Below are 23,236 nucleotides of genomic sequence, written 5' to 3'. Positions count from 1 at the left end.
TGGCAGGGGGATGGGATACGGAGTGGAGCTAAAGTAGGGGGTGATGCACAGCCAAATATAGAGGAAAAAACAAGTCAGCCTGGAAGGCAGAGCAAATATGTAACGGCACAAGGGAGTATGGCAAGGCTGGATGGCATTTATTTTAATGCAAGGAGTCTTGCGAGTAAGGCAGATGAATTGAAGGTGTTGATGAACACATGGGAGTATGATATTGTTGCTATCACAGAGACATGGTTGAGGGAGGGGCAGGACTGGCAGCTAAATATTCTGGGGCATAGAATCTTCAGGCGAGACAGAGGGGGGTGTAAAAGGAGGGGGTGTTGCAATATTAATCAAGGAGTCAATTACTGCTGTAAGGAGGGATGATATCTTAGCAGGTTCCTCTAATGAGGCCATATGGGTAGAACTTAAAAACAAAAAGGGGGCAAGCACTTTGCTGGGAGTGTACTATAGTCCCCCAAACAGTCAGGGGGAGATAGAGGAACAGATATGTAGGCAAATCTCAGAGAAGTGTAGAAATAATAGGGTAATAATAGTAGAGGATTTCAACTTCCCCAATATTAACTGGGATAGTCAGAGTGTGAAAGGCTTAGAGGGTGCAGAATTCTTAAAGTGCATCCAGGAGAGCTTTTTGAGCCAGCATGTAGAAAGTCCTACAAGAGAGGGGGCGGTACTGGACCTAATTCTAGGGAATGTAGCCGGGCAAGTGGTAGAAGTGTCAGTAGGAGAGCATTTTGGTGACAGTGACCATAATTCGGTGAGATTTAAGGTAGTCATGGAAAAGGACAAAAATGGACTGGAAATAAAGGTTCTAAATTGGGGGGAGGCCGATTTTAATATGATAAGGCAGGATCTGGCCAAAGTGGACTGGGATCAGCTACTTGTAGGAAAATCCACGTCAGAGCAGTGGGAGTCTTTCAGAAAGGAAATAGAGAGAGTACAACGCCAACATGTTCCCGTAAAGGTCAAGGGTGGGACCAACAAGCCCAGGGAACCCTGGATGTCAAGGGGTATACAAGAATGGATTAGGAAAAAAAGGGAGGCTTTTGGCAGGTACAAAGGACTAAAAACAGTGGAAGCCCTAGAGGAGTATAGAAAGTGCAGGGGGGTACTTAAAAAAAATTAGGGAGAGTGAAGAGGGGGTATTAAAAAACACTGGCGGGCAAAATAAAGGAAAATCCCAAGGTGTTTTATAAGTATATTAAGGGCAAGAGGATAACCAAGGAAAGAGCAGGGCCCATTAGGGACCAAAGTGGCAATCTGTGTGTAGAGCCGGAAGATGTAGGTGAGGTTTTAAATGAATATTTTGCATCTGTATTCACTATGGAGAAGGGTGATGTAGGCATAGAAATCAGGCAGGGGGATTGTGATATACTTGAACAAATTAGTATTGAGAGGGAGGAGGTACTAGCGGTTTTAGCGGGCTTAAAAGTGGATAAATCCCCAGGCCCTGACAGGATGTATTCCAGGCAGCTGTGTGAGGCAAGGGAGGAGATTGCAGGGGCTCTGACACAAATTTTCAGAACATCTCTGGCCACAGGGGAGGAGCCAGAGGACTGGAGAACAGCTAACGTAGTACCATTGTTCAAGAGGGGTAATAGGGATGTGATAAAAATAATAACTTCCGGGAAGTTATGTCATCACTTCCTGTGAACTGTGAACTATGAACTATGAACTGTGTACATACCTCACTTCCTGTCATGTGTCACTTCCTGTTGGACTGGTATAAATACTGGTCTGTTCAGTATTGTAAGAGGCTTCTACCAGAGGCATGGTAAAGACCTCTCTTGTATATAGTGTGTTTATAAGTTACTTAAAGCTTACTTTAAAGTTACTTGATGGTAAGCCTCCTTTTTCTTACATCAATTTAAGTAACTTAGTATTTACACTCACGAATACTAGACCTTCGGACAAACTCGGAATTAAGGATCCAGGGAACCACCCATCATGGAGAAAATCCTTAGACCTATTCGTCTGGACTTGGACCCGAATGCACCAGCAGCTGGCAGGGTATGGAAGCATTGGTACTGTACTTTTGAGAATTTTCTGGATGAATGTGAAGCGGATGCTCCTGCTAGATTGAAGATACTTATCAATTATGTGACCCCAAAAGTGTTCGAATATGTTGATGAATGGGATAATTACGATGAGGTGATTCGGGCACTTAAGAAACTGTATGCCAAGACCCCAAATGAGGTCTATGCTAGACATCTACTGGCCACAGCCCGACAAGGGCCAGGGGAATCAATTGACGAATTCCTGCAAGAACTTCGCAGGCTCAGCGTAGATTGTAACTTTCAGGCAGCCTCAGCTGAGCTGTACCGCCAAGAAATGATTCGTGATGCTTTCATCTGCGGGATTGCCTCTCCATTTATACGCCAGCGTCTACTAGAAAGTAAAACACTTGAGCTACAAAAAGCTTTTGACCTAGCTTGTTCACTGGATTTGGCAAAGAGAAATGCAGACCTCTATCAGCTGCCCAGATCTCGATCTGCTGCTGTAGCTGCAACCAGACAATTCAAGCGGTCTCAGGTGAACCCTATCATGGGGGAATCTAATTCTGATAATTCTGATGAAGAAGAGGAGGACGACCCCACTTTAGCAGCCTCTTGGCAATCTAGGAAGGAATGCTTCTTTTGTGGAGATGCTTTTCACCCTAGGAAAACCTGCCCTGCTCGCAATGCAATCTGCAGTTATTGCGGGAAAAAAGGACACTTTGCTAAAGTTTGCCTATCAAGGGCCTCTACGAGGGCCAATCCAGCTAAGGCCTACCGAACTGCCCCAATTAGGGCCTATCAAGATGCTCCAGCTAGGACCTATCAAGCTTCCTCTCGAGCTCTCTCCCGAAGAAGCACACCGAGAGTTTTAGCCACTCTCTGTGCAACGACACCAATTACAGCTGCTTGCCCACAGAACCTGTCTCATGCTGCCACAAAAGTTTCAATTAAAGGGCATACCTTAGATGCCTTAATTGACTCAGGAAGTACTGATAGTTTCATTAAGGAACAGATTGTTGCGAAATTGAAACTACATGTCTTCCCATCGGACCAGGCAATTGCGATGGCCCAGTCATCACTTAATACCAGAATCTCCGGCTTTTGTGTTGTTGATATGACACTTCATGGTCGTATGTATCCCTCCACCCGACTTTCGGTGCTCAAGGACTTATGTAGTGATCTCCTCTTAGGACTGGACTTCCAAAAACAGCATAAGAAACTCACCATTGAGTTTGGTGGATCCAAACCCGGACTTACTATTTCTAATATACCGTCTAAATTACCATTTTGTGCATTATCAGCAGCTTCACTTGATGAACCCTCATTATTTGCCAGTATTCCGCCTCAATGCCAACCGATAATAACGAAATCGCGGCGCTTTAATCAGGAAGACCAATCTTTTATTGCGGCTGAAATCTCTCGACTTCTAGCAGAGGATATCATTGAACCATGTTCGTCGCCCTGGCGGGCTCAAGTCGTCATTGTCAAGAACCCTCTAAAACCTCACAAACAGCGACTATGCATCGATTATTCGCAAACCATCAATCAATATACCGACTTGGACGCCTACCCATTGCCACGCATTGATGATATGGTTAATAAACTGGCCGAATACAAAGTGTTCTCAACTTACGATTTAAAAAGTGCCTATCATCAGTTACCCTTGAAGGTCTCAGATAAGCAGTACACAGCCTTTGAGGCTAATGGACGGCTGTACCAATTTCGTCGCCTCCCATTCGGGGTTACTAATGGAGTGGCTGTCTTTCAACGGGCAATGGATGGCCTGGTAAAGCAGGAAAACCTAAGGGACACTTTTCCCTATCTTGATAACATTACCATTGCAGGTCACGATCAACAGGAACGCGACTCCAACCTCCAAAAATTTCGGGATGCCCTCCATCGCCGTAATTTGACCCTGAATGAATCCAAATCTGTTGAGTCGCAACCGACCATCAACATCCTTGGCTACTGCGTAGGCAATGGTATCATTAAGCCAGACCCAGAAAGACTTCGCCCGCTCCAAGAGCTCCCGTCACCTAAGAATCCAGCTTCTTTACGTCGGGCTCTCGGTCTGTTTGCATACTACGCTAAATGGATTCCTCATTTTTCGGACAAAATCCAACCCTTGCTGCATGCTAGATCATTTCCACTGGAAACAGCGGCTGTTGCAGCCTTTAACCTTCTCAAAAAACAGTTGGAGAAAGCGGCTCTTCACTCCATTGATGAGAATCTCCCTTTCGTGGTTGAATGTGATGCCTCGGAGGTGGCGATCTCGGCTACTCTGAATCAGGAAGGTCGTCCTGTAGCATTTATGTCCAGGACCTTACAAGGTGCCGAGCTACATTATCCTCCGGTTGAGAAAGAAGCCACAGCCATCATAGAGGCAGTACGGAAGTGGAACCATTTTCTAGCTCGCCAGCACTTTACATTGATCACGGACCAACGATCAGTCGCCTTCATGCTCGATAATCGAAAACGAACCAAAATTAAGAATAATAAAATACAACTTTGGAGGATGGAACTGGCCTCTTTTGGTTATACCATTCTCTATCGGCCTGGCAAGGAGAATGTGGCCCCGGACACCCTCACACGGGCATTCTGCTCCACTATGTCATCCTCCACCCTCATGGATGTCCACAATGGTTTGTGCCATCCTGGCGTTACGCGCATGCTACATTTCGTACGATCACGGAATCTCCCTTTTTCCACTGGAGATGTAAAGAAAATATGCTCAGAATGCCGGCTTTGTGCGGAATTAAAACCTCAGTTCTTCCGCCCCTCAGATGGTATACTCATACATGCAACCCAACCGATGCAACGACTTAGCATCGATTTTAAGGGCCCAGTGCCCTCTTCAACTCGGAACACATATTTGCTCGCCATGATCGACGAATATTCACGTTTTCCGTTTGCCTTCCCCTGCTCCAATATGCTGGCGTCCACAGTAATCTGCTGCCTTGAGCAGGTATTTTCTCTCTGTGGCATGCCGGCTTATATTCACTCAGATCGGGGTCCATCCTTTATGTCGAGGGAACTCAAGGACTACCTCTCAGAACGGGGAATTGCTACAAGCAAAACAACACCATACCATCCCATCGGAAATGGGCAGGTAGAGAGGTATAACGGTATCATCTGGAATTCCGTACGTCTCGCTTTAAGATCTCGGGGCCTACCAGACCAGCAATGGGAAACAGTGCTTCCGGATGCATTGCACTCTATACGGTCCCTGCTTTCTACAGCCACAAATACTACACCTCATGAGCGGTTCTTTGGATTCCAGCGTCGCTCATCTCATGGGACATCACTCCCGTCATGGCTAACTATTCCTGGACCTGTATTACTCCGAAGATACGTTCGGACGTCTAAAAATGACCCTCTTGTAGACGAGGTCGAACTAACCGATGCCAACCCCACCTATGCAAACATACGATATTCCGACGGCCGAGAATCTACCGTATCATTACGGGATCTGGCTCCCTGCCCACCAGGACCTAGTGGGACATCGGGTGATGGCATTTCACCAGGAAACTCTTGGGACCTATCGGGTACCCCTCTCCAGGATCCTGATCGGACACCAACTAGCTTGGTGCCGGTAGAACCCCGTGCTCAAGGTTGCGACCCTCCCAGTACCACGCATGAAAGTACTGGTCTGCCACAGACCAGCTCTGCACCTCCCTCTGAACAGAGGCAGTCTGACTTTGAACCTATTGGGGCTCGTACTCGAAGCCATGATCTCCCCGACCCTTCACAGGGCAATCCAGGCCACACGGACTCTGGCCAATGGCCAACCGCATGTAAGCGGACCAGCGACCCTCTACGACGGGAATCCAAACGGGTGCGACTCTTCCTTGTTCGGCGGCTGCGGACCAAAAGGTAGACCACAGCCTCCTAAACCTGCAGGAGGGAAGAATGTGATAAAAATAATAACTTCCGGGAAGTTATGTCATCACTCCCTGTGAACTGTGAACTATGAACTGTGTACATACCTCACTTCCTGTCATGTGTCACTTCCTGTTGGACTGGTATAAATACTGGTCTGTTCAGTATTGTAAGAGGCTTCTACCAGAGGCATGGTAAAGACCTCTCTTGTATATAGTGTGTTTATAAGTTACTTAAAGCTTACTTTAAAGTTACTTGATGGTAAGCCTCCTTTTTCTTACATCAAGGGATAAACCAGGGAATTACAGGCCAGTGACCCTAACATCAGTGGTAGGGAAATTATTGGAAAAAATTCTGAGGGACAGAAATAGTCTCCACTTGGAGAGGCAGGGATTAATCAGGGATAGTCAGCATGGCTTTGTCATGGGGAGATCATGTCTGACTAATTTGACTGAATTTTTCTAGGGGGTGACTAGGTGTGTGGATGAGGGTAGTGCAGTTGATGTAGTCGATGTAGTCTACATGGACTTCAGTAAGGCTCTTGACAAAGTCCCACATTGGAGACTGGTCAAGAAAGTAAGAGCCCATGGGATCCTGGGCAATTTGGCACATTGGATCCAAAATTGGCTTAGTGGCAGGAGGCAGAGGGTGATGGTCGAAGGTTGTTTTTGTGACTGGAAGCCTGTGTCCAGTGGTGTACCGCAGGGATCGGTGCTGGGTCCTTTGCTGTTTGTAGTGTACATTAATGATTTAGATATGAATGTAGGAGGTATGATCAGTAAGTTCGCAGATGACATGAAAATTGGTGGAGTGGTAAATTGCGAGGAGGGAAACCTCAGGCTACAGGACGATATAGATGGGTTGGTCAGATGGGCAGAACAGTGGCAAATGGAATTTAACCCTGAAAAGTGTGAGGTGATGCATTTTGGGAGGACTAACAAGGCAAGGGAATACATGTGGTAAACCACTGTCATACCTGTCTGTGTCTGTATGTGTATTCCACTAGGTACAGGTCTGGACATGCCTCGGCTGACTCCTCCCACTATTCCAGGTATATAAGTGACTACCTCCCAGTCCCTTAGTATTCTGGACGGGTCGACCACTCGAGACAAGACCTTCATTCTTTAGTTAATAAAAGCCTGATTGTTACTCGCTCAACTTCAGTCTTTTGAGTAATTGATGGCGCATCAATACACAATGAATAGTAGGATCCTAGGAAGGACAGAGGATCAGAGGGACCTTGGTGTGCATGTACATAGATCCCTGAAGGCAGTAGGACAGGTAGATAAGGTGGTTAAAAAGGCATATGGGATACTTGCCTTCATTAGCCGAGGCATAGAATATAAGAGCAGGGAGGTTATAATGGAGCTGTATAAAACGCTAGTTAGGCCACAGCTGGAACAGAACTGCACACTATAGGAAGGATGTGATTGCATTGGAGAGGGTGCAGAGGAGATTCACCAGGATGTTACCTGGGCTGGAGCGCTTCAGCTATGAAGAGAGACTGGACAGGCTGGGGTTGTTTTCCTTCGAGCAGAGAAGGCTGAGGAGGGACCTGATTGAAGTGTACAAAATTATATGGGGCATAGATAGGGTAGATAGAAAGGAACTTTACCCCTTAGTAGAGGGGTCAATAACCAGGGGGCATAGTTTCAAGGTAAGGGGCAGGAGGTTTAATGGGGATTTGAGAGAAAACTTTTTCACCCAGAGGATGGTTGGAATCTGGAACTCACTGCCTGAAAGGGTGGTTGAGGCAGGAACACTCACAACATTCAAGAAGCATTTAGATGAGCACTTGAAACGCCATAGCATACAAGGCTACGGACCAAGTGCTGGAAAATGGGATTAGAATAGACAGGGCTTGATGGCTGGCGCGGACACGATGGGCCTCTTTCTGTGCTGTATAACTCTATCTATATATATAAAACGGTATGTCTCTCTTTCTGTCTCTCTGTCCGGCTATACAATCAAAAGTTATAGAGCGTACCTACACGTGTGTTACATCAAAAGAAAGCTTACGATTCCAGAACGGTTGTAAGCGTATTTACGTTTCGGTGAGACAAAAATTGTGCCCGCGGTATCCAAAAAACGTTCAAAATTCCGCTCATTATCTGCTCATTAGCATTGAGTGACGTCAAGGTCGACCAATCGTATGGTCGAGCGACCTGATGGTCGACCAATCGCTGCATGGCGGGGGCGGGTTCCTGGCGCGTGCAGGCAGGCCCTCCTAGAGTCGAGTGACGGGACGATTGACCAATCCTACGCTTCGGTGACCTGACGGTCGACCAATTGGTGCGTGTGTGGGCGGGCCTTATCGTTCTGAACCGAGCTGAGTCGCCGCCATCTTGATTCCAAACTTTTCATTTCTTTTTCCCGCTTTCTGCGTCTCTAAAAAAAAAAGTTGCTTTTAAAACACATATTGTTTTTTTAAAAAGTTAATTACTTTCTAAATCTTTTATCTAATCTCATTAATTTTCCTACCTTTCCCCGTTTTTGCAGGTAGGCCTCGAAGCCTGGGCGTCTTTTGTCAGCCATGCTGGACCCTAGGCAATTGTTTTGTGGCAAGCTCCTCCCACCCCCCCCCGCTGGGCCCGATTCCGAACCAGCGGCCAGCCGTCTTGGTAAAGGCTGGCTGCGCTCACTGCAAGCTCCTAGCGCTTGCGCTGCACGGCGCACGTGCACCTCCACACAGAGCGCGGCCAGAGGGAAGCGAGCAGGTTAGCGGGGGGGGGGGGGCGGGGCTCGGGAGGGGAGGGGGAGCGGAGAGGGTTACCCCGGCAACCGGGCTCGCCAGCCGCAATCGGCCATCTCAAGCCGCTCAGGCCCAGGCCCGGAGATCGGGAGGCGGATAGGGGAGGAGGGTTACCAAGGCAACCGGGTCCGGCCAGCCGCAATCAGCCGTCTCAAGCCGCCTCAGGCCCGGCCTCAGGAGGGCGGGGCTCGGGCTGACCGGGGCGCTGCGCTCGGCATGTCAGTGCGTGGGGCGGCACGGAGCTCAGCGGAGCCATCGCCGGCAGAGGGGAGGGGGTCTGCTGGCTCTCCCCTCCCTTTCTCCCCCCTCCCCTCCCCCCTCCCCTCCCCCTCCTCCTCCCCTCTCCCTTCCCCCCTCTCCCCCCTTCCCTTCCCCCCCTCGCCCCCTTCCCTTCCCCCCCTTCCCCCCCTCCCTTCCCCCCTCCTCTCTCCCCTCCCCCCTTCCTCCCCCTCCCCCCCTTCCACCCCCCTCCCCCCTTCCTCCCCCCATCCCCCTCCCCTTCCTCCCCCCCTCCCTTCCCCCTCCCCTCCCCTTTCACCCCTTCCCCCTCCCCTCCCCTCCCTTCCCCCCTCCCCTCCCCTTTCCCCCCTCCCCTTTCCCCCCCTTCCCCCCAGTCGCTCTCTCTCTTCCCCCCAGTCGCGCTCTCTCTTCCCCCCAGTCGCGCTCTCTCTTCCCCCCAGTCGCTCTCTCTCTTCCCCCCAGTCGCTCTCTCTCTCTCTCTCTTCCAACAACAACATGCCCTCAAAAATCCCTCGGCACCGCCGGACACTTCAGCTAGTAACTCTATAAAGGTGAACTCTTGAACCCAGGCTCTCCAATGACTCCCTCCATATGCTGGAATAGATGGCAGCTGCAGGTGAGGTGACAGAAGTGATCTGTCACTGGTGAGAGAGGTTCTCCCAATGAGGTGGCACTGGGCATATATTGGATTTAAAAACTTGTAAGGTAAACAAATCTGTATATGTATTAAAAATGCAGTAACCAACATTTTCTTTGCTCTGAAACTCACCATGTGCAACACTGCATCCTTCACACCACTTCTGCAGCTGTCATCTTTTCACAAACATTACACCAGCCTCACAAAACACCACACTTACCTGGCGTGGTGTCCAGATGTCGGGATACCCGACCCAGAAGCTGGAAAACCCAAAAATAAGCTGAAAACTTCTGACAAGTACCTGCTAATAGGCAGGTAATTGCCTTTATTCCGTTTCCCGCCGCTAGGTGTCGGGACCATTTGCAAATCGGGAACCTGACTCTTGGGAAAATTGTTTGGACGCGGGTTGATGGCGGGTTCGGGACCCGCCGTCAATCAATAACACTTTAACCTCTGACCCGCCTCTCTGAGCGCCGGCAAAATCGCGGCCTTTGTGTTCTCCTCACAGCTTACTATTCCACCTAGCTTTGTATCATTAGCAAACTTAGATATATTACACTCGGTCCCTTCATCTAGGTCATTAAAATAGATTGTAAATAGCTGAGGCCCTAGTACTGATCCTTTCAGCACCCCACTAGTTACAGCCTGCCAACCTGAAAAAGACCCGTTTATCCCTACTCTCAGCTTTTAGTCCCATTAGTTTCTCTAGTACTTTTTCTCTACTTATATTAATTACGTTAAGTTTCTCACTCTCATTAGACCGTTGGTTCCCCACCATTTTTGGTATGCTTTTTGTGTCTTCTACTGTGAAGACAGATACAAAATATTTGTTTAACGTTTCTGCCATTTCCTTATTCCCCATAATAATTTCTCCTGTCTCAGCCTCTAAGGGACCAACGTTTACTTTTGCTACTCTCTTCCTTTTTACATACTTGTAGAAGCTCTTACAATCTGTTTTTATATTTCTTGCTAGTTTTCTCTCATTCTATTTTTTCCTTTTTATCAATTTTTTGGTCATTCTTTGCTGGTTTCTGAAACTCTCCCAATCCTCAGGCTTACTACTATTCTTCACAACATTATAAGCTTCTTCTTTCAATCTAAGGCTATCCTTAACTTCTTTAGTTAGCTACGGATGGATCACTTTTCCCGTGGAGTTTTTGTTTCTCAATGGAATGTATTTTTGTTGAGAATTATGAAATATTTCTTTAAATGCTAGCCACTGCTTATCTACCGCCATACCTTTTAATCTATTTTTCCAATCTACCTTAGCCAATTCGCCCCTCATACCTATGTAATTAGATTTATTTAAGTTTAAGACTCTAGTTTCTTAATGTGAAATTCTATCATATTATGATCACTGTGCTCCAGAGGATCCTTTACTATGAGATTGCTAATTAACCTTTTCTCATTACACAATACAAGATCTAAAATAGCCTGTTCCCTGGTTGGTTCCATGATGTATTGTTCTAGGAAACTGTCCCGAATGCATTCCATTAACTCGTCCTCCAGACTACCTTTGCCAATTTGATTTGTCCAGTCTATATGAAGATTAAAGTCCCCCACAATTATTGCATTACCTTTGTTACAAGCTCCTACTAGTTCTTGATTAATATTCTGTCCAACGGTATAGCTACTGTTTGGGGGCCTATATACTACTCCCACCAGTGTTTTCCACCCCTTCTTATTCCTTATCTCCACCCATACTGATTCTGCTTCCTGATCCTCCGAGCCGAGATTCTTTCTCTCTACTGTCGTTATGTCATCCTTTATCAGGGCTACCCCCCTCCTTTTCCATTCTGCCTGTCTTTTCGAGGAGGCTGAGGGGAAACATCATGTCTCCCCTCAGCCTCCTCTGTTCCAAAGAAAACAACCCCAGCTTATCCAATCTTTCCTCATAGCTAAAATTCTCCAGTCCTGGCAACATCTTTGTAAATCTCCTCTCTACCCTCTCTAGTGCAATAACAGCTTTCCTGTAATGTGGTGACCAGAACTGCACGCAGTACTCTAGCTGTGGCCTAACTAGTGTTTATACAGTTCAAGCATAACCTCCCTGCTCTTATATTCTATGCCTCGGCTAATAAAGGAAAATATGCCTTCTTGACCACCTTATCGGTGGGCATGCACTCCCAAGGTCTCTCTGTTCCTCTACACTTCTCAGTGTCTTACCATTTATTGTGTATTCCCTTGCCTTGTTAGCCCACCCCAAATGCATTACTTCACACTTCTCCAGATTGAATTCCATTTGCCACTTTTCTGCCTCTGGATTTTGAAGAGGAAATTTCGTCAGGCTTCCTGCTTATGATCACTTTTCAACAACTTCTGCTGTAAATGCATATGTATGGGTAGCTTAATGCTGCTGTTATAGCTTGGACTTTCTCCCAGCAATTTAGTTCTTCTGTTCACAGCAAAAAAGGTAGTTTCCATAAGCAGATAGCCTCTTATATGAATTAAAATTTGCAATCACGATTAATAATTCTCTCATTTTGGTATTACACACTAGAGATCACATGGGATGCCAACCACTTATATCTCCAAGGCACAAAGGCTAAAACTAATAGTTAAAGAAAGAAAGACTTGCATTTATATAGCGCCTTTCATGACCACCGGACATCACAAAGCGCTTTACAGCCAATGAAGTACAGTCACTGTTGTAATGTGGGAAACGCAGCAGCCAATTCCCACAAACAGCAATGCAATAATGACCAGATACAGTAATCTGTTTTTGTTATGTTGGCTGAGGAATAAATTGGCCAGGACACCAGGGATAACTCCCCTGCTCATCTTTGAAATAGTGCCATGGGATCTTTTACATCCACCTGAGCAGACAGGACCTCGGTTTAATGTCTCATCCGAAAGACAGCACCTCTGACAGTACAACACTCCCTCAGCACGGTACTGGAGTGTCAGCCTAGCTTTATGTGCTTAAGTCCCTGGAGTGGGACTTGAACCCACAATTGTTCTAGACTCAGAAGCAAGTGTGCTACCCACTGAGCCACAGATGACACTAGATTAATTTACAAATTTACTAATACATAGAAGCAGTAAGACACAGCATGAAACTTAGCAAGCAATGCTTCAAAACAATAAAAATAGTATCAGTCCACAATAGATTAAAATACACTTTTAAGAACTTATTACCTTATACAATTCGATAAGCAACAGAACATTTGGATAAAAGTCTTTTGTAGGCCTTCAATAGAGGATGCAAATGAGTACCTGCTCACATATCTACTGATGTCTTGATTATGTATAATGTAATTAGAATCCAGAAGGACTTGTACCCTGACTAATTTCCAGATCAATCAACCTGGTCTGGTCCTACAGACATCTCATTTTCTGGCCTCTATTTTCAAATTTGGTAAAGAAAGACAGCTACCATTTTAACTCCAACTATTTTAAAACACTGTATGAAATAAAGTCAAAAACTCTCCTATTTTGTCATAGCCTCGAAGGTCAAATAGTCTGACAACACTCACTAGTTTCACATATGAAAACTAGCTGATATTGAACAGTGCCAGCACCAATGGCACCATACCGCAGCAAGAACTTCACAAAGGGAGGAGAGGTTAGAAAATTGACAGAAGTAAGAAATAAAGGGTAGATTTACGAGGATGTGCCACTCTTCACAGTGCCTGCAGGGTTGAGCATTGCGTTAGTTACACTTGAAGTTGATACAGTGCTACAGAATCCACTGTGTTTTGTGGCATACATCTATACTCTCATTTATTTTTTACTTAGTAGAACCCTCACGTTGACAGATATTGGTGTGGGTCTAATAATATTGGCTGCACACACCGGTACTCTGGCATTCTCCAAAACTTGGAAGTGCTATCATGCATGCAAATATATGTGCACAATACTGGGCATGTGCATGCAGATACATCTTTAGTGAGGTTCTGAGTTTTGAAGGAAACTGCTGTGTGTGGTCTGCACTTGATTAGAGCAAATGAACGTCATCCTTACAACACAAGATTAGTTCTACAAGACAAATATAAGAACATAAGAATTAGGAGCAGGGGTAGGCCATACGGTCCCTCGAGCCTGCTCCGCCACTTAACAAGATCATGGCTGATCTTTGACCTCAACTCCACTTTCCCACCTGATCCCCATATCCCTTGATTGCCCTAGAGTCCAAAAATATCTCGATCTCAGCCTTGAATACTCAACGACTCAGCATCCACAACCCTTTGAGGTAGAGAATTCCAAAGATTTACAACCCTCTGAGTGAAGAAATTCCTCCTCATCTCAGTCTTAAATGGCCGGCCCCTTATCCTGACACTAGGCCCCCTGGTTCTAGACTCTCCAGCCAGGGGAAACAACCTCTCAGCATCTACCCTGTCAAACCCCCTCAGAATCTTATATGTTTCAATGAGATCACCTCTCATTCTTCTAAACTCCAGAGAGTATAGGCCCAATCTACTCAATCTCTCCTCATAGGACAGCCCTCTCATCCCAGGAATCAATCTAGTGAACCTTCGTTGCATCGCCTCGAAGGCATGTATGTCCTTTCTTAGATAAGGAGACAAAATAATATATATTTTTTAATTTGTTCATGGGATGTGTGCATCGCTGGCAAGGCCAGCATTTATTGCCCATCCTTAATTGCCCTTGAGAAGATGGTGGTAAGCCACCTTCTTAAACCGCTGCAGTCTGTGTGGTGAAGGTACTCCCACAGTGCTGTTAGGTAGGGAGTTCCAGGATTTTGACCCAGTGACGATGAAGGAATGGCGATATATTTCCAAGGCAGGATGGTGTGATACTTGGAGGGGAACATGCAGGTGGTGGTGTTCCCATGCGCCTGCTGCCGTTGCCCTAGCCGGTAGAGGTCGTGGATTTGGAAGGTGCTGTCGAAGAAGCCTTGGCGAGTTGCTGCACTGCATCTTGTAGATGGTACACACTGCAGCCATAGTGCGCTGGAGTAGAGGGAGTGAATGTTTAAAGTGGTGGATGGGGTGCCAATCAAGCGGACTGCTTTATCCTGGGTGGTGTCGAGCTTCTTGAGTGTTGTTGGAGCTGCACTCATCCAGGCAAGTGGAGAGTATTCCATCACACTCCCAGTAATGCCAACCCCACCATTTCATAAATCATGAGATCAACTCTTAAAAATCATGAGATTTGGTAAGAAATCATGAGTTGCTATTTTTTTCAAACATAAACCAATATAGATTGGCAGTTCATTTATAAACTTTCCTACATTACAACAGTGACTACACTTCAAAAGTACCTCATTGGCTGTAAAGTGCTTTGGGACGTCTGGTAGACGTGAAAGGCGATATATAAATGCAAATCTTTCTTTCTTAAACCTCATTAGTGGCTTTATTTAATCTCTAACAGGTCACAGCTCTTTACAAAAACGATATTACTGCATCTATAAATGCTTTACAAAAAACTTTTTTAAAATCCTACCCGTTATCACCACCCCTCAACTGGTGCTCAGCACAACCACCCGCAATGCAGTCCCTGCAACTGCCAACCAAAGGTATTCAGCCCATAAAAGCTCATCCCTCTAGAAACCGAGCCTGTCCATCCAACTTTAATTTGAACTATAAAATTAGCAGTGATGGAGACTATTTACTCCATTGTGCCATATTATGGCGCTAACCTTTCAACTAGTGCTATCCTAATCCCATTTTCTTTACCCATACGATTTTGTATTAATTCCTTTTCAAATACTTACCCAATTTCCTTCTAAGTAATGTTACAGTGCTTATCTCAATAGCCACATGGTAAAGCACCCTAAAGCACCCTATGTTGCAACAACCCTGTGTGAAAACATTTCCAAATTTGTCTTTCATACTAATAATTACGATTGTTACCAATTCACTAATCAATCTTTTGACTATTTACTCTCTCAAAACTGTTCATAATTTTGAAAACCCTTTATTAGTAGATTCCTCTTTAACCTGGAGTCAGAAAACCTTTAATTTATTTGAAGCTAGTACATGGCAGCAAATTACAGTACCCCTGACCTGGGCTCCTACCTCACTAGGCTCAGGACTCAGTGCTGCTGGGGGGTCAAGGCCCGCTGGTCTCTCCATAATCCGGAATAATTTAAGGCTTCAATACTTGACTTGGTTCCAAAAAAAGATAGGCTCCACTCTGACCGTAAAATATGTTTCACGATAGAATTACATAGAATGTACAGCACAAAAACAGGCCATTCGGCCCAACAGGTCCATGCTAGTGTTTATACTACACACGAGCCTCCTCCCACCCTATCCACATATCTAAAGACAGCATCTCCTAGATTATGTGCGCAAGTCTTTGGAGTGGGACTATGAACCCACAACCTTCTGACTCAGAGGCAAGGGTGCTACCCACTGATCCACAGCTAACACCTAGTCTAGGCTGACACTTCAGTGCAGTACTGGGAGAAGGAGTTGTCAAACTGAGGGCCCATCTGCCAGTTCAGGTGGATGTGAAAGATTCCATAGCACAATTCTTAGCGCAGGTGAGCTCTCCTGGTGTCCTGGTCAACACCCATCTCTCATCCAAACACTGGTTATTTATGTCATTACTATTTGTGTGCAAATTGGCTGCCACACTTACCTGCATAAGAACATTTACCGTACTTCAAAAGTAATTTTGTTTGTTCAGTGGCTGTGAAGCACTTTGGCTATATAAACATAGGTACTTTCTTATCCAAAGCACAGTTTGTCTTATTCCAATCACCTCTGGGATTTCCCCCCACCTCCCTTCTCTCTAGATGTTGTTAACTCTTTCTGGGTTGCAATTCCACGAGAGTTGACCATTTCCTTGTACTTCGCTCAAGTACCTATTCGTGCATGAGGCCAACAGTACGGGCTGTTTGACTGTGGAAGATGAGCCCTCACTTAATGGTCGCGCTCCTGCACATGAGTCAAAAGGAGCCACTTGACAGCGAGCAGAAGTTGGATTCTTCTATTCGACCGTCCTTGGCTGCTTCGCTGCCCTACCTTGTGCTCCAGCCTCTTCACACTGCCTCTCCATTACCACAGCAATCCCGCAAGAGGTGCAAGATATCATGAGTGAGAGCTCTTGTCATTCGCGAGAAGGAGGTGGAAGGGGTCCAAGGTCACGGAGCCAATCAATGCAACAGGGAACAGCGGGCAAGCAGTTAGCCCAGCCCCCTACACCCCCACCTCCCCCCCGAATCAGTCACTGCTAAGGTAAAGAGGCCCGCCCCGGCATCGCCCCCTGCTGTGGATTCCTGCAGGGGCAATCAGTCTTACTGGCACGGTCACGCCTCCTTTATGCTTTGCGAAGGAAAAGCACAAGTTTTTTGAGGTGAATCATGAGTGATGGGGATTTCCATTAAAAATCACGTGTCTCACGATTAAATCACGAGAGTTGGCATTACTGATATATAGATGATCTGGACTTAGCAAATTTTGAGATTGTGTTTCCTATACTTGACAACACAAGCATAGGTGGTTTGGCAAGGACTGCAGAGAATTTCAGGGAGACAAAAGTAAGTTAGCAGAAGACATATGGCAGATGCAATTTAATGTAGTTAAGTAAGATGTAATAATTTAAGGAGAGAAAATGAGTAATGGGAACATACATTTAATAGAAAGACACTGAGAATTTGGATTAACAGAGAGAGCTAGGGGTCCAAAATGCAGAATTCCCTAAATGTGAGTGTGCAGGTAAATAAAGCCATCAAAAGGACAATAGAATTTTGCATTTTATAAATAGGTGTATGAAGTACAAGAGTAATGAAATTACACAAAACACTGGTTAGATCATAATTAGAGTAGTGCAGTTTTGGGTACCTCATTATAGAAAGGACATTAAAGCCATACAGACCAGTGTAGATTCACCTGGATGATACCAAGAATAAAAACATATAGTTATGAGGAGAGACAAAATACTGGGACTACTTCCACTGGAATAAAGAAGCCCAAGAGGATATTTAATAGAAGTTTTTTTTTAATTCTGAAAAGTTTTGATAGAGTGAACAGGGAAATACTATTTCCTCTGGTTGAGGAGTCAGTGATGAAGGGTTATCAATTTAAAATTACCACTAAGAGAGTGAGGAGAGAGGTTAAAATAAATTTATTTACATAGAGTGTTGTTGACAACATGGAATGCCTTTGCCACAGAAAGTGGTTGAGGCAAAGACCATTGTACCTTTCACGAGAAAAGTGGACAACTATCTAAGCAGAGGATGATACAAGGTATGGGGAGAGTGCAAGCAGTGGGATTAATTTTGGATTGCACAAGCAAAGAGGCAGCACAGACACAATTAATTGAATAGCCTCTTTCTGTGCTGTTAACTTCTCCAGTTCTATTACCAGGTTATGTTTTTCATTACAACGACATCAACTTGCATTTATATTGCAGCTTTAAGTTGCTTCGCAGAGGCATAATTGCCACTCTGGCTCATTCCTATAAAGAACTTGCTACATATTTAATACTTCTATTCTACAAAACATTACACTCTGTCAAGTCAACCTAAAAGTAGGTCCTGGTTTTGACTTAAAATTCTTCTTGGCAGCCCCCCTGATGGCTCATGAATAGAAATATTTATTAGTTATTAGCATAGTGGAATCAGTAAATCCCTTGTGTATCTAAAGATTTTCTAGAATAATAGCTCACTTTAAAAAATGAGGTAAGTTCTTTTGTTAGAATAACCTTCTACTGTATATACTGTAGTTCCAAGCAAGGAAACTATGGACTAGATATTGTATCCATTGACTAGAAATAATCAGAAAATCCGTATGCATAGCTGAGAGTAAAGAGTCACAGCATAAAAATAAATATTCAAAATATTTTACAGCATTCAACAGAGGTTATTTATACATTGTTGGTGAGTATTGGTGCCATGCTTCATGAAAATGCAAAACATTTCTCAGATTCAGGCATTTTGCTTAGTAGGCAAAATTCAAATCAACTGAAGGTATAAAGCAGTCAGATCTATAACCATTACTTTGTTTTATAAATATATTTAATTATAATACGCATCAATGAAGCAATACTTACTAGGCCACTTCATGTAACTGAAGAATATTAGGATGTAAGCTCAGTCTGCGCATAGCTTGAATTTCACGTAGATTGTTCACTTGCTCTATGCTAATTACAAAATTTGAATAGAGGACAATGGTTATCTGGGAGCTTGTTATGTGGCTGATTGGTTCAGATATAATCTACGAGCATGAAACTACACAGTTTATAACTATCAACCGAACCTCAAAAATTCTACTACTTTCTACAACTTATTTTCTCATGTCTTTCTAAGCAGTATAAATGGCTTAGTTTGCCTGTAGAAATTTACTGCATTTTAAACTGTTTATACTGGTTACATTTGTGTCTAATGTGCAATGTCACCCAGTGGTGTAGTGGCTATACTGCACATTATAGATGAGAAATTATTTAGATGGGGGGTTGGGTTTGGGTGCAGTTCCCCAGAAAATGTTGATTTTTGATACTTCATTTGGTTCATTTTTCCAATGTTTTGGAGTGCAATGTCCAATTAAAACACACAAAACATATGCCCCTGATCTCAGTGATTTTATTTAGTTAGTAAATGAGCTATACAGACCAGGAAGACTAGATAAATCCACTAGCTCACAGTCAGCCGAAGGGGTCGAAGGATTGGGGCAGGGTGGGTTGAAGTCCAGATTTGGACGATTTTGGCACAGCACAGCACAGCTACGACAATGTCCTCCAGTGCCGCGTTGCCATTCACATCAGACTCAAAACAGCAAGCGATCGGGAGTGAGTAAATTATTTGCAGTCAATTTTTGGTCGAGTCTGGACATACAAAATTAGCCAATCTAAAAGTGATTGGGGCTGCCATGACTCACCACTGGCTCCGCAACTGTGAGGGAGTCAAGGGGGAAAGGTTGGGAACTAGAGGCTAGGGGAAAGAGTTTGGGACCCTGACCTGTGGAAGAAATTGAAAAACAGAATGCAAAAAGGTTATCTGCTGCAATTATTACTGCATACTGGGGCTGCAGGAAACAACCTGCTGTATTAATGGACCATCATGGAATAAGACAGTGCACAGATGCACTATTAGGTGAATGTACCAAAAGAAACCAGAAGGTAGTTCTTCAAAGTGAGGCTCCTTCCAGTCAAACCCATGCTGGGACTGTCCCCTCCCTGCCACCCACCCACCAAGTTCATGCTGGCATTATGTCCTTCTTCACCCCCTCCAGTCCTGCTAACACTGTGTTCCACCTCTTCCCGCTAGTCCATATTGGCACTGTATACCTCCTCAACCCTTCCAGTCCATGTTTGCATGATGTCCCTCTCTCCCGACCCCACACCCCATCCATTCTGTAACTTTACCCCACCCCCCCAAACGCTACTACCTGGTTTTCCCCTCTCTGTTCCCAGTCCATATCCAAATTCCAATACAGCTCCCCATGTCATTCCCACACCACCCCTACCCAAGCTTCCCCCATGCTTCCTATTGAGTCCTGTTGTTTCTATACTAAAAGCTGAAATGGCTAACTGCAGCTGCATTATACGTTATGTAGCCATATTCAATTAGTTCAGTTTTTACTATGGCAGCAACAGGACTCAATAAGAGCCAAGTCAGGACTTGGGTAGAGGAAGGCTGGAACTGATTTGGGGAGCTCTGTTGGTACAGGCAGTTGATTTAACAAGCATATGCCACCATTTCTAGCTCACAACAGAAATTTAAGGAAACCACGTATACCTTCCATACACAAATACTGCCAGTAACAAAAAGTATTAATGATTTTAAAATATATTGCTGATTACTAGGCTTTACTAGTCAAAACATATTCTAATTAATTGCAATGATAGCTTTTAAAAAGAAAATATTTAGAACAGTACGTATAAACAAGGTTTTATATCAAATATATAGGAATTGTTTTATAAATAATTACTTGCTACTGGATTCGAATATTAGTTCAAATAAGACAACTCTAGGATTTAAAGAAACAATGAATAAAAAAAGTGAGGTTTCACAACATATTAAGCTATCGGAAATAAGGCAATTTCACAAACGGTTTACCTTTCCATATGTTGTTTCATCTTTTTACAGGCGTAGTAGGTCCCATTTTTTAAGCTTTGTGCCTTCCAGACCTCTGAAAATGTCCCTTCGCCTATTTTAGCTACTAGTCGATATTCTTAAAAAAAAAGAAATGACAGTATTTAATTATACAAAGCAACACAGAATCACAACAAATCTGAACCCCTCCGATGTTTAATTGTCACAGGTACATCCCGTGTCCTTTGAGCCAGCAGGTAACAAATCTTCACATATTGTTTTGCACACTGTGATACCCAGGTGTGCACAAGATGGCAGACCATCTCCGTGGAAGGGTGACCGATTATGGCCGCGTTTCTCGGCTGTTTACCATTCTATCTTAAGCAAATATCTTACTATTCATCGTTGGCTCGTGGCTTGAAGCGTGAAGTCATCTCCGCGGTACGATCCTCTTTTCCAGTGTAAAATCTCAGCAAGGTTGCGCACGGGTGAAGGGGATTCGGGCGGCGAGGAGGAGAAGCCGCCAGACGGCCGCCATCTCACAGCGGCATTGCCCTGGAAACCAGGCACGCCTGCCCTCTGACCCCACCCGCCAACAGCTCAAGCACCAGGGGCCTGCCAGCGCCGGCTGTCAGGTCAGCCATGGCCAGGTGCGCCAAGGCCAGACTCTCGCAATCCTCCGTACCCGCCTGCTCAGCTCTCTAACCTCTGATGCTGTGACCTCTCATCTTTCCCCTCGTAAGTCAGGGGAATTATTATTTGTTTCCTCACAGTTGATACAAGCCAACCGTTTGATTGTATATTATTTTAAAAGTGAACGGTCAACATTTTAAAAGGGGGTGGTTGCTGTTTTGTGGAGGGAGGCATTGCCCTGCACCAAGAGCATCAACACAGCTTAAAGCGGCAAGCTCCATCCATCAGCTGGGCCCCGCGTTGAGCAGCCCGTCTGATTTCGTCCCAGTTCAATGTGATATCGCCATTTGATGCTGCAGTGCCCGGTCACTGATTCCACCACACAGTTATTATTAGAGTGGCCGAGTCTCCCGATATTTATGGGGTAGTTATTGCTTTCAGGCAACCGTCTCATCAAAAATCATAAGATAAGGCGATTTCACACACCCGAATGAATGGGCACCAATTGCTGTATAAAATTAATATGGTATGACGCCCCACCAAATGTCATAAGCTTTTAACACTAAAAACAATCTCTACCAATTACTACCATCCTTCCTTAACTTTGCAATGATTTGCTAATCACTGTGAAAATAGAGCCCAAACTGCATCTTCAGATATAAGTGTAAAAGTGGCATTCAATTATTTTTCTCCCATGCTCTTTCTTTCCTGCATTTTCTTATTTTCTTTTTTCTCTACCTTGCTTTCTATGTGTCTCTTTTTATCATCCCTCTTCAAAGTCTGCCTTGCCGTGGGCACCTGTATCATGTTTCTCTTGCTTTCTCTGCCTGGAGAGTGAGAAAGCAACAGAATGGGTAGGTGGGATTATTCCAGATGGTATGATGTAAGTGAAAGCACTCTGTTAAAACTGTAGGCCCTATAAGTTTAACAGAGTTTGATACTTGCATCCGTAGTGGGTGCTGGCATAGTCATGCCTCCAAGCATTCTCTTGCTGGGGAGAGAGTGAAAGCAAGAAGAATATCAAGACTTCAAAACTGGAAATCATAGAATTTTACAATACAGAAGAAGGTCATTTGGTTCTTGGCACCAGCAGCAGCTCTCTGAGTTATTGACTTAGCCTAATTTCGTTGCTCTTTCCCTATACCCTTTTTTTTCTTCAATTATTTATTCACTTCCATTCCAGTGCAACTTGTTTAATTGCCACCACTTGGAACAAACTCACAAATTGCGTGAAGCAACAAAAGCAACAAAAATCAAGGCTGGTCTGGTGCATAACAACCTTTATTTGCCTAAATTTCAAAAAACATCTTACATCAAGGGTAAATACAGTATAACATCTTTAAAATTACATCTTAAAAAGGTGAATACAATATAACATCTTAAAAATGAAAGAAAAATGCACATGTCGCGGGAGTTTTTTTTAAGTGCGAAGAAATGTGTGATTTTTTTGGTGGAGATCAGAAGTCATCAAACTCCGCACTTTCCCTTCCAGTGCGTAAAATTTATCAAACATTTCACTATTTTTTGACTTGATGAATCAACACAGAACGCACAGTGCAGAAGTTACTTCTCTAACTTTGGGAATTTCCAGTTCTGGCACATTTTCATTGCATCCTCTGCAGCCAGTAAACATTCGAGGTGGTGTGGTAATGTCATGGCTGTTTTTATTTCAGACTCTGAATTATTTCTAGATATAGGCCTGGAATTTGTGGTCAGCGGTGAAGCAAAGATGTTCGCTGCTGGCCCCGAAGAAAGCTGCCCACAAAGATCTCGCAATCTGTTTGGCGAGAAGTTTGCCTTTCTCGACGCGTAAGTCAGGTCAGTGTAGAATAGTGGGGAATCCCTAGTGTGAGCTGCTGGGACAGCAACAAGCTGTCTAAGCAGCCAATCACAATGCAGAATTCTCACAGACATGGAACCAGCAAGTAAAGATGTTGCTTTTATTCAGACTTTTAAAAAATGTTACAGACAGCAAAACAAAGATTGGGGCTCTCACATGGGGAAAAGATAAACCTGAAATAAATATCAACAAAAATTATAAAATCTAATTTTTTAAAATAAATTTCTTAAAAATTGTAATTTCATCATTATGGAGAAATTTGACACTCCACAAAATTAAAATTAGTTTTTCAGGGTCATAACATTTGTTTAGC

General features: G+C 44.4%; 2 protein-coding genes across 11 annotated transcripts in view; one reads left to right on the top strand and one right to left on the bottom strand.

The window, feature by feature from the left end:
- mok (MOK protein kinase) overlaps positions 1-23,236 on the bottom strand; it is a 187,162-nt gene that overhangs the window by 154,152 nt on the left and 9,774 nt on the right. For 3 of the 10 annotated variants that reach the window (XM_086002956.1, XM_086002957.1, XM_086002955.1), the window contains 2 exons: positions 20,475-20,589; positions 18,470-18,559 (listed from right to left, as the gene is read on the bottom strand). In XM_086002956.1, coding sequence (XP_085859082.1) covers positions 18,470-18,559; positions 20,475-20,589 — 205 coding nt within the window. Of the gene's footprint in view, positions 1-18,469; positions 18,560-20,474; positions 20,590-20,846; positions 21,015-23,236 lie in introns of those variants that run through there. The other 7 variants (XM_086002953.1, XM_086002949.1, XM_086002954.1 and 4 more) reach the window with 6 other exon arrangements.
- Positions 21,085-23,236, top strand: part of nemf (nuclear export mediator factor) — a 170,576-nt gene continuing 168,424 nt past the window's right edge. Inside the window, exon 1 of the mRNA XM_086002947.1 lies at positions 21,085-21,188. The gene's annotated coding sequence lies outside the window, so the exon portion shown is untranslated. The remainder of the gene's footprint in view (positions 21,189-23,236) is intronic.

Source organism: Somniosus microcephalus, chromosome 12 (assembly GCF_052327205.1).
Source record: "Somniosus microcephalus isolate GS21.2 chromosome 12, FLI_Smic_1.0, whole genome shotgun sequence".
Classification (NCBI taxonomy): domain Eukaryota; kingdom Metazoa; phylum Chordata; class Chondrichthyes; order Squaliformes; family Somniosidae; genus Somniosus; species Somniosus microcephalus.
This window is presented reverse-complemented; position numbering and strand designations above follow the sequence as displayed.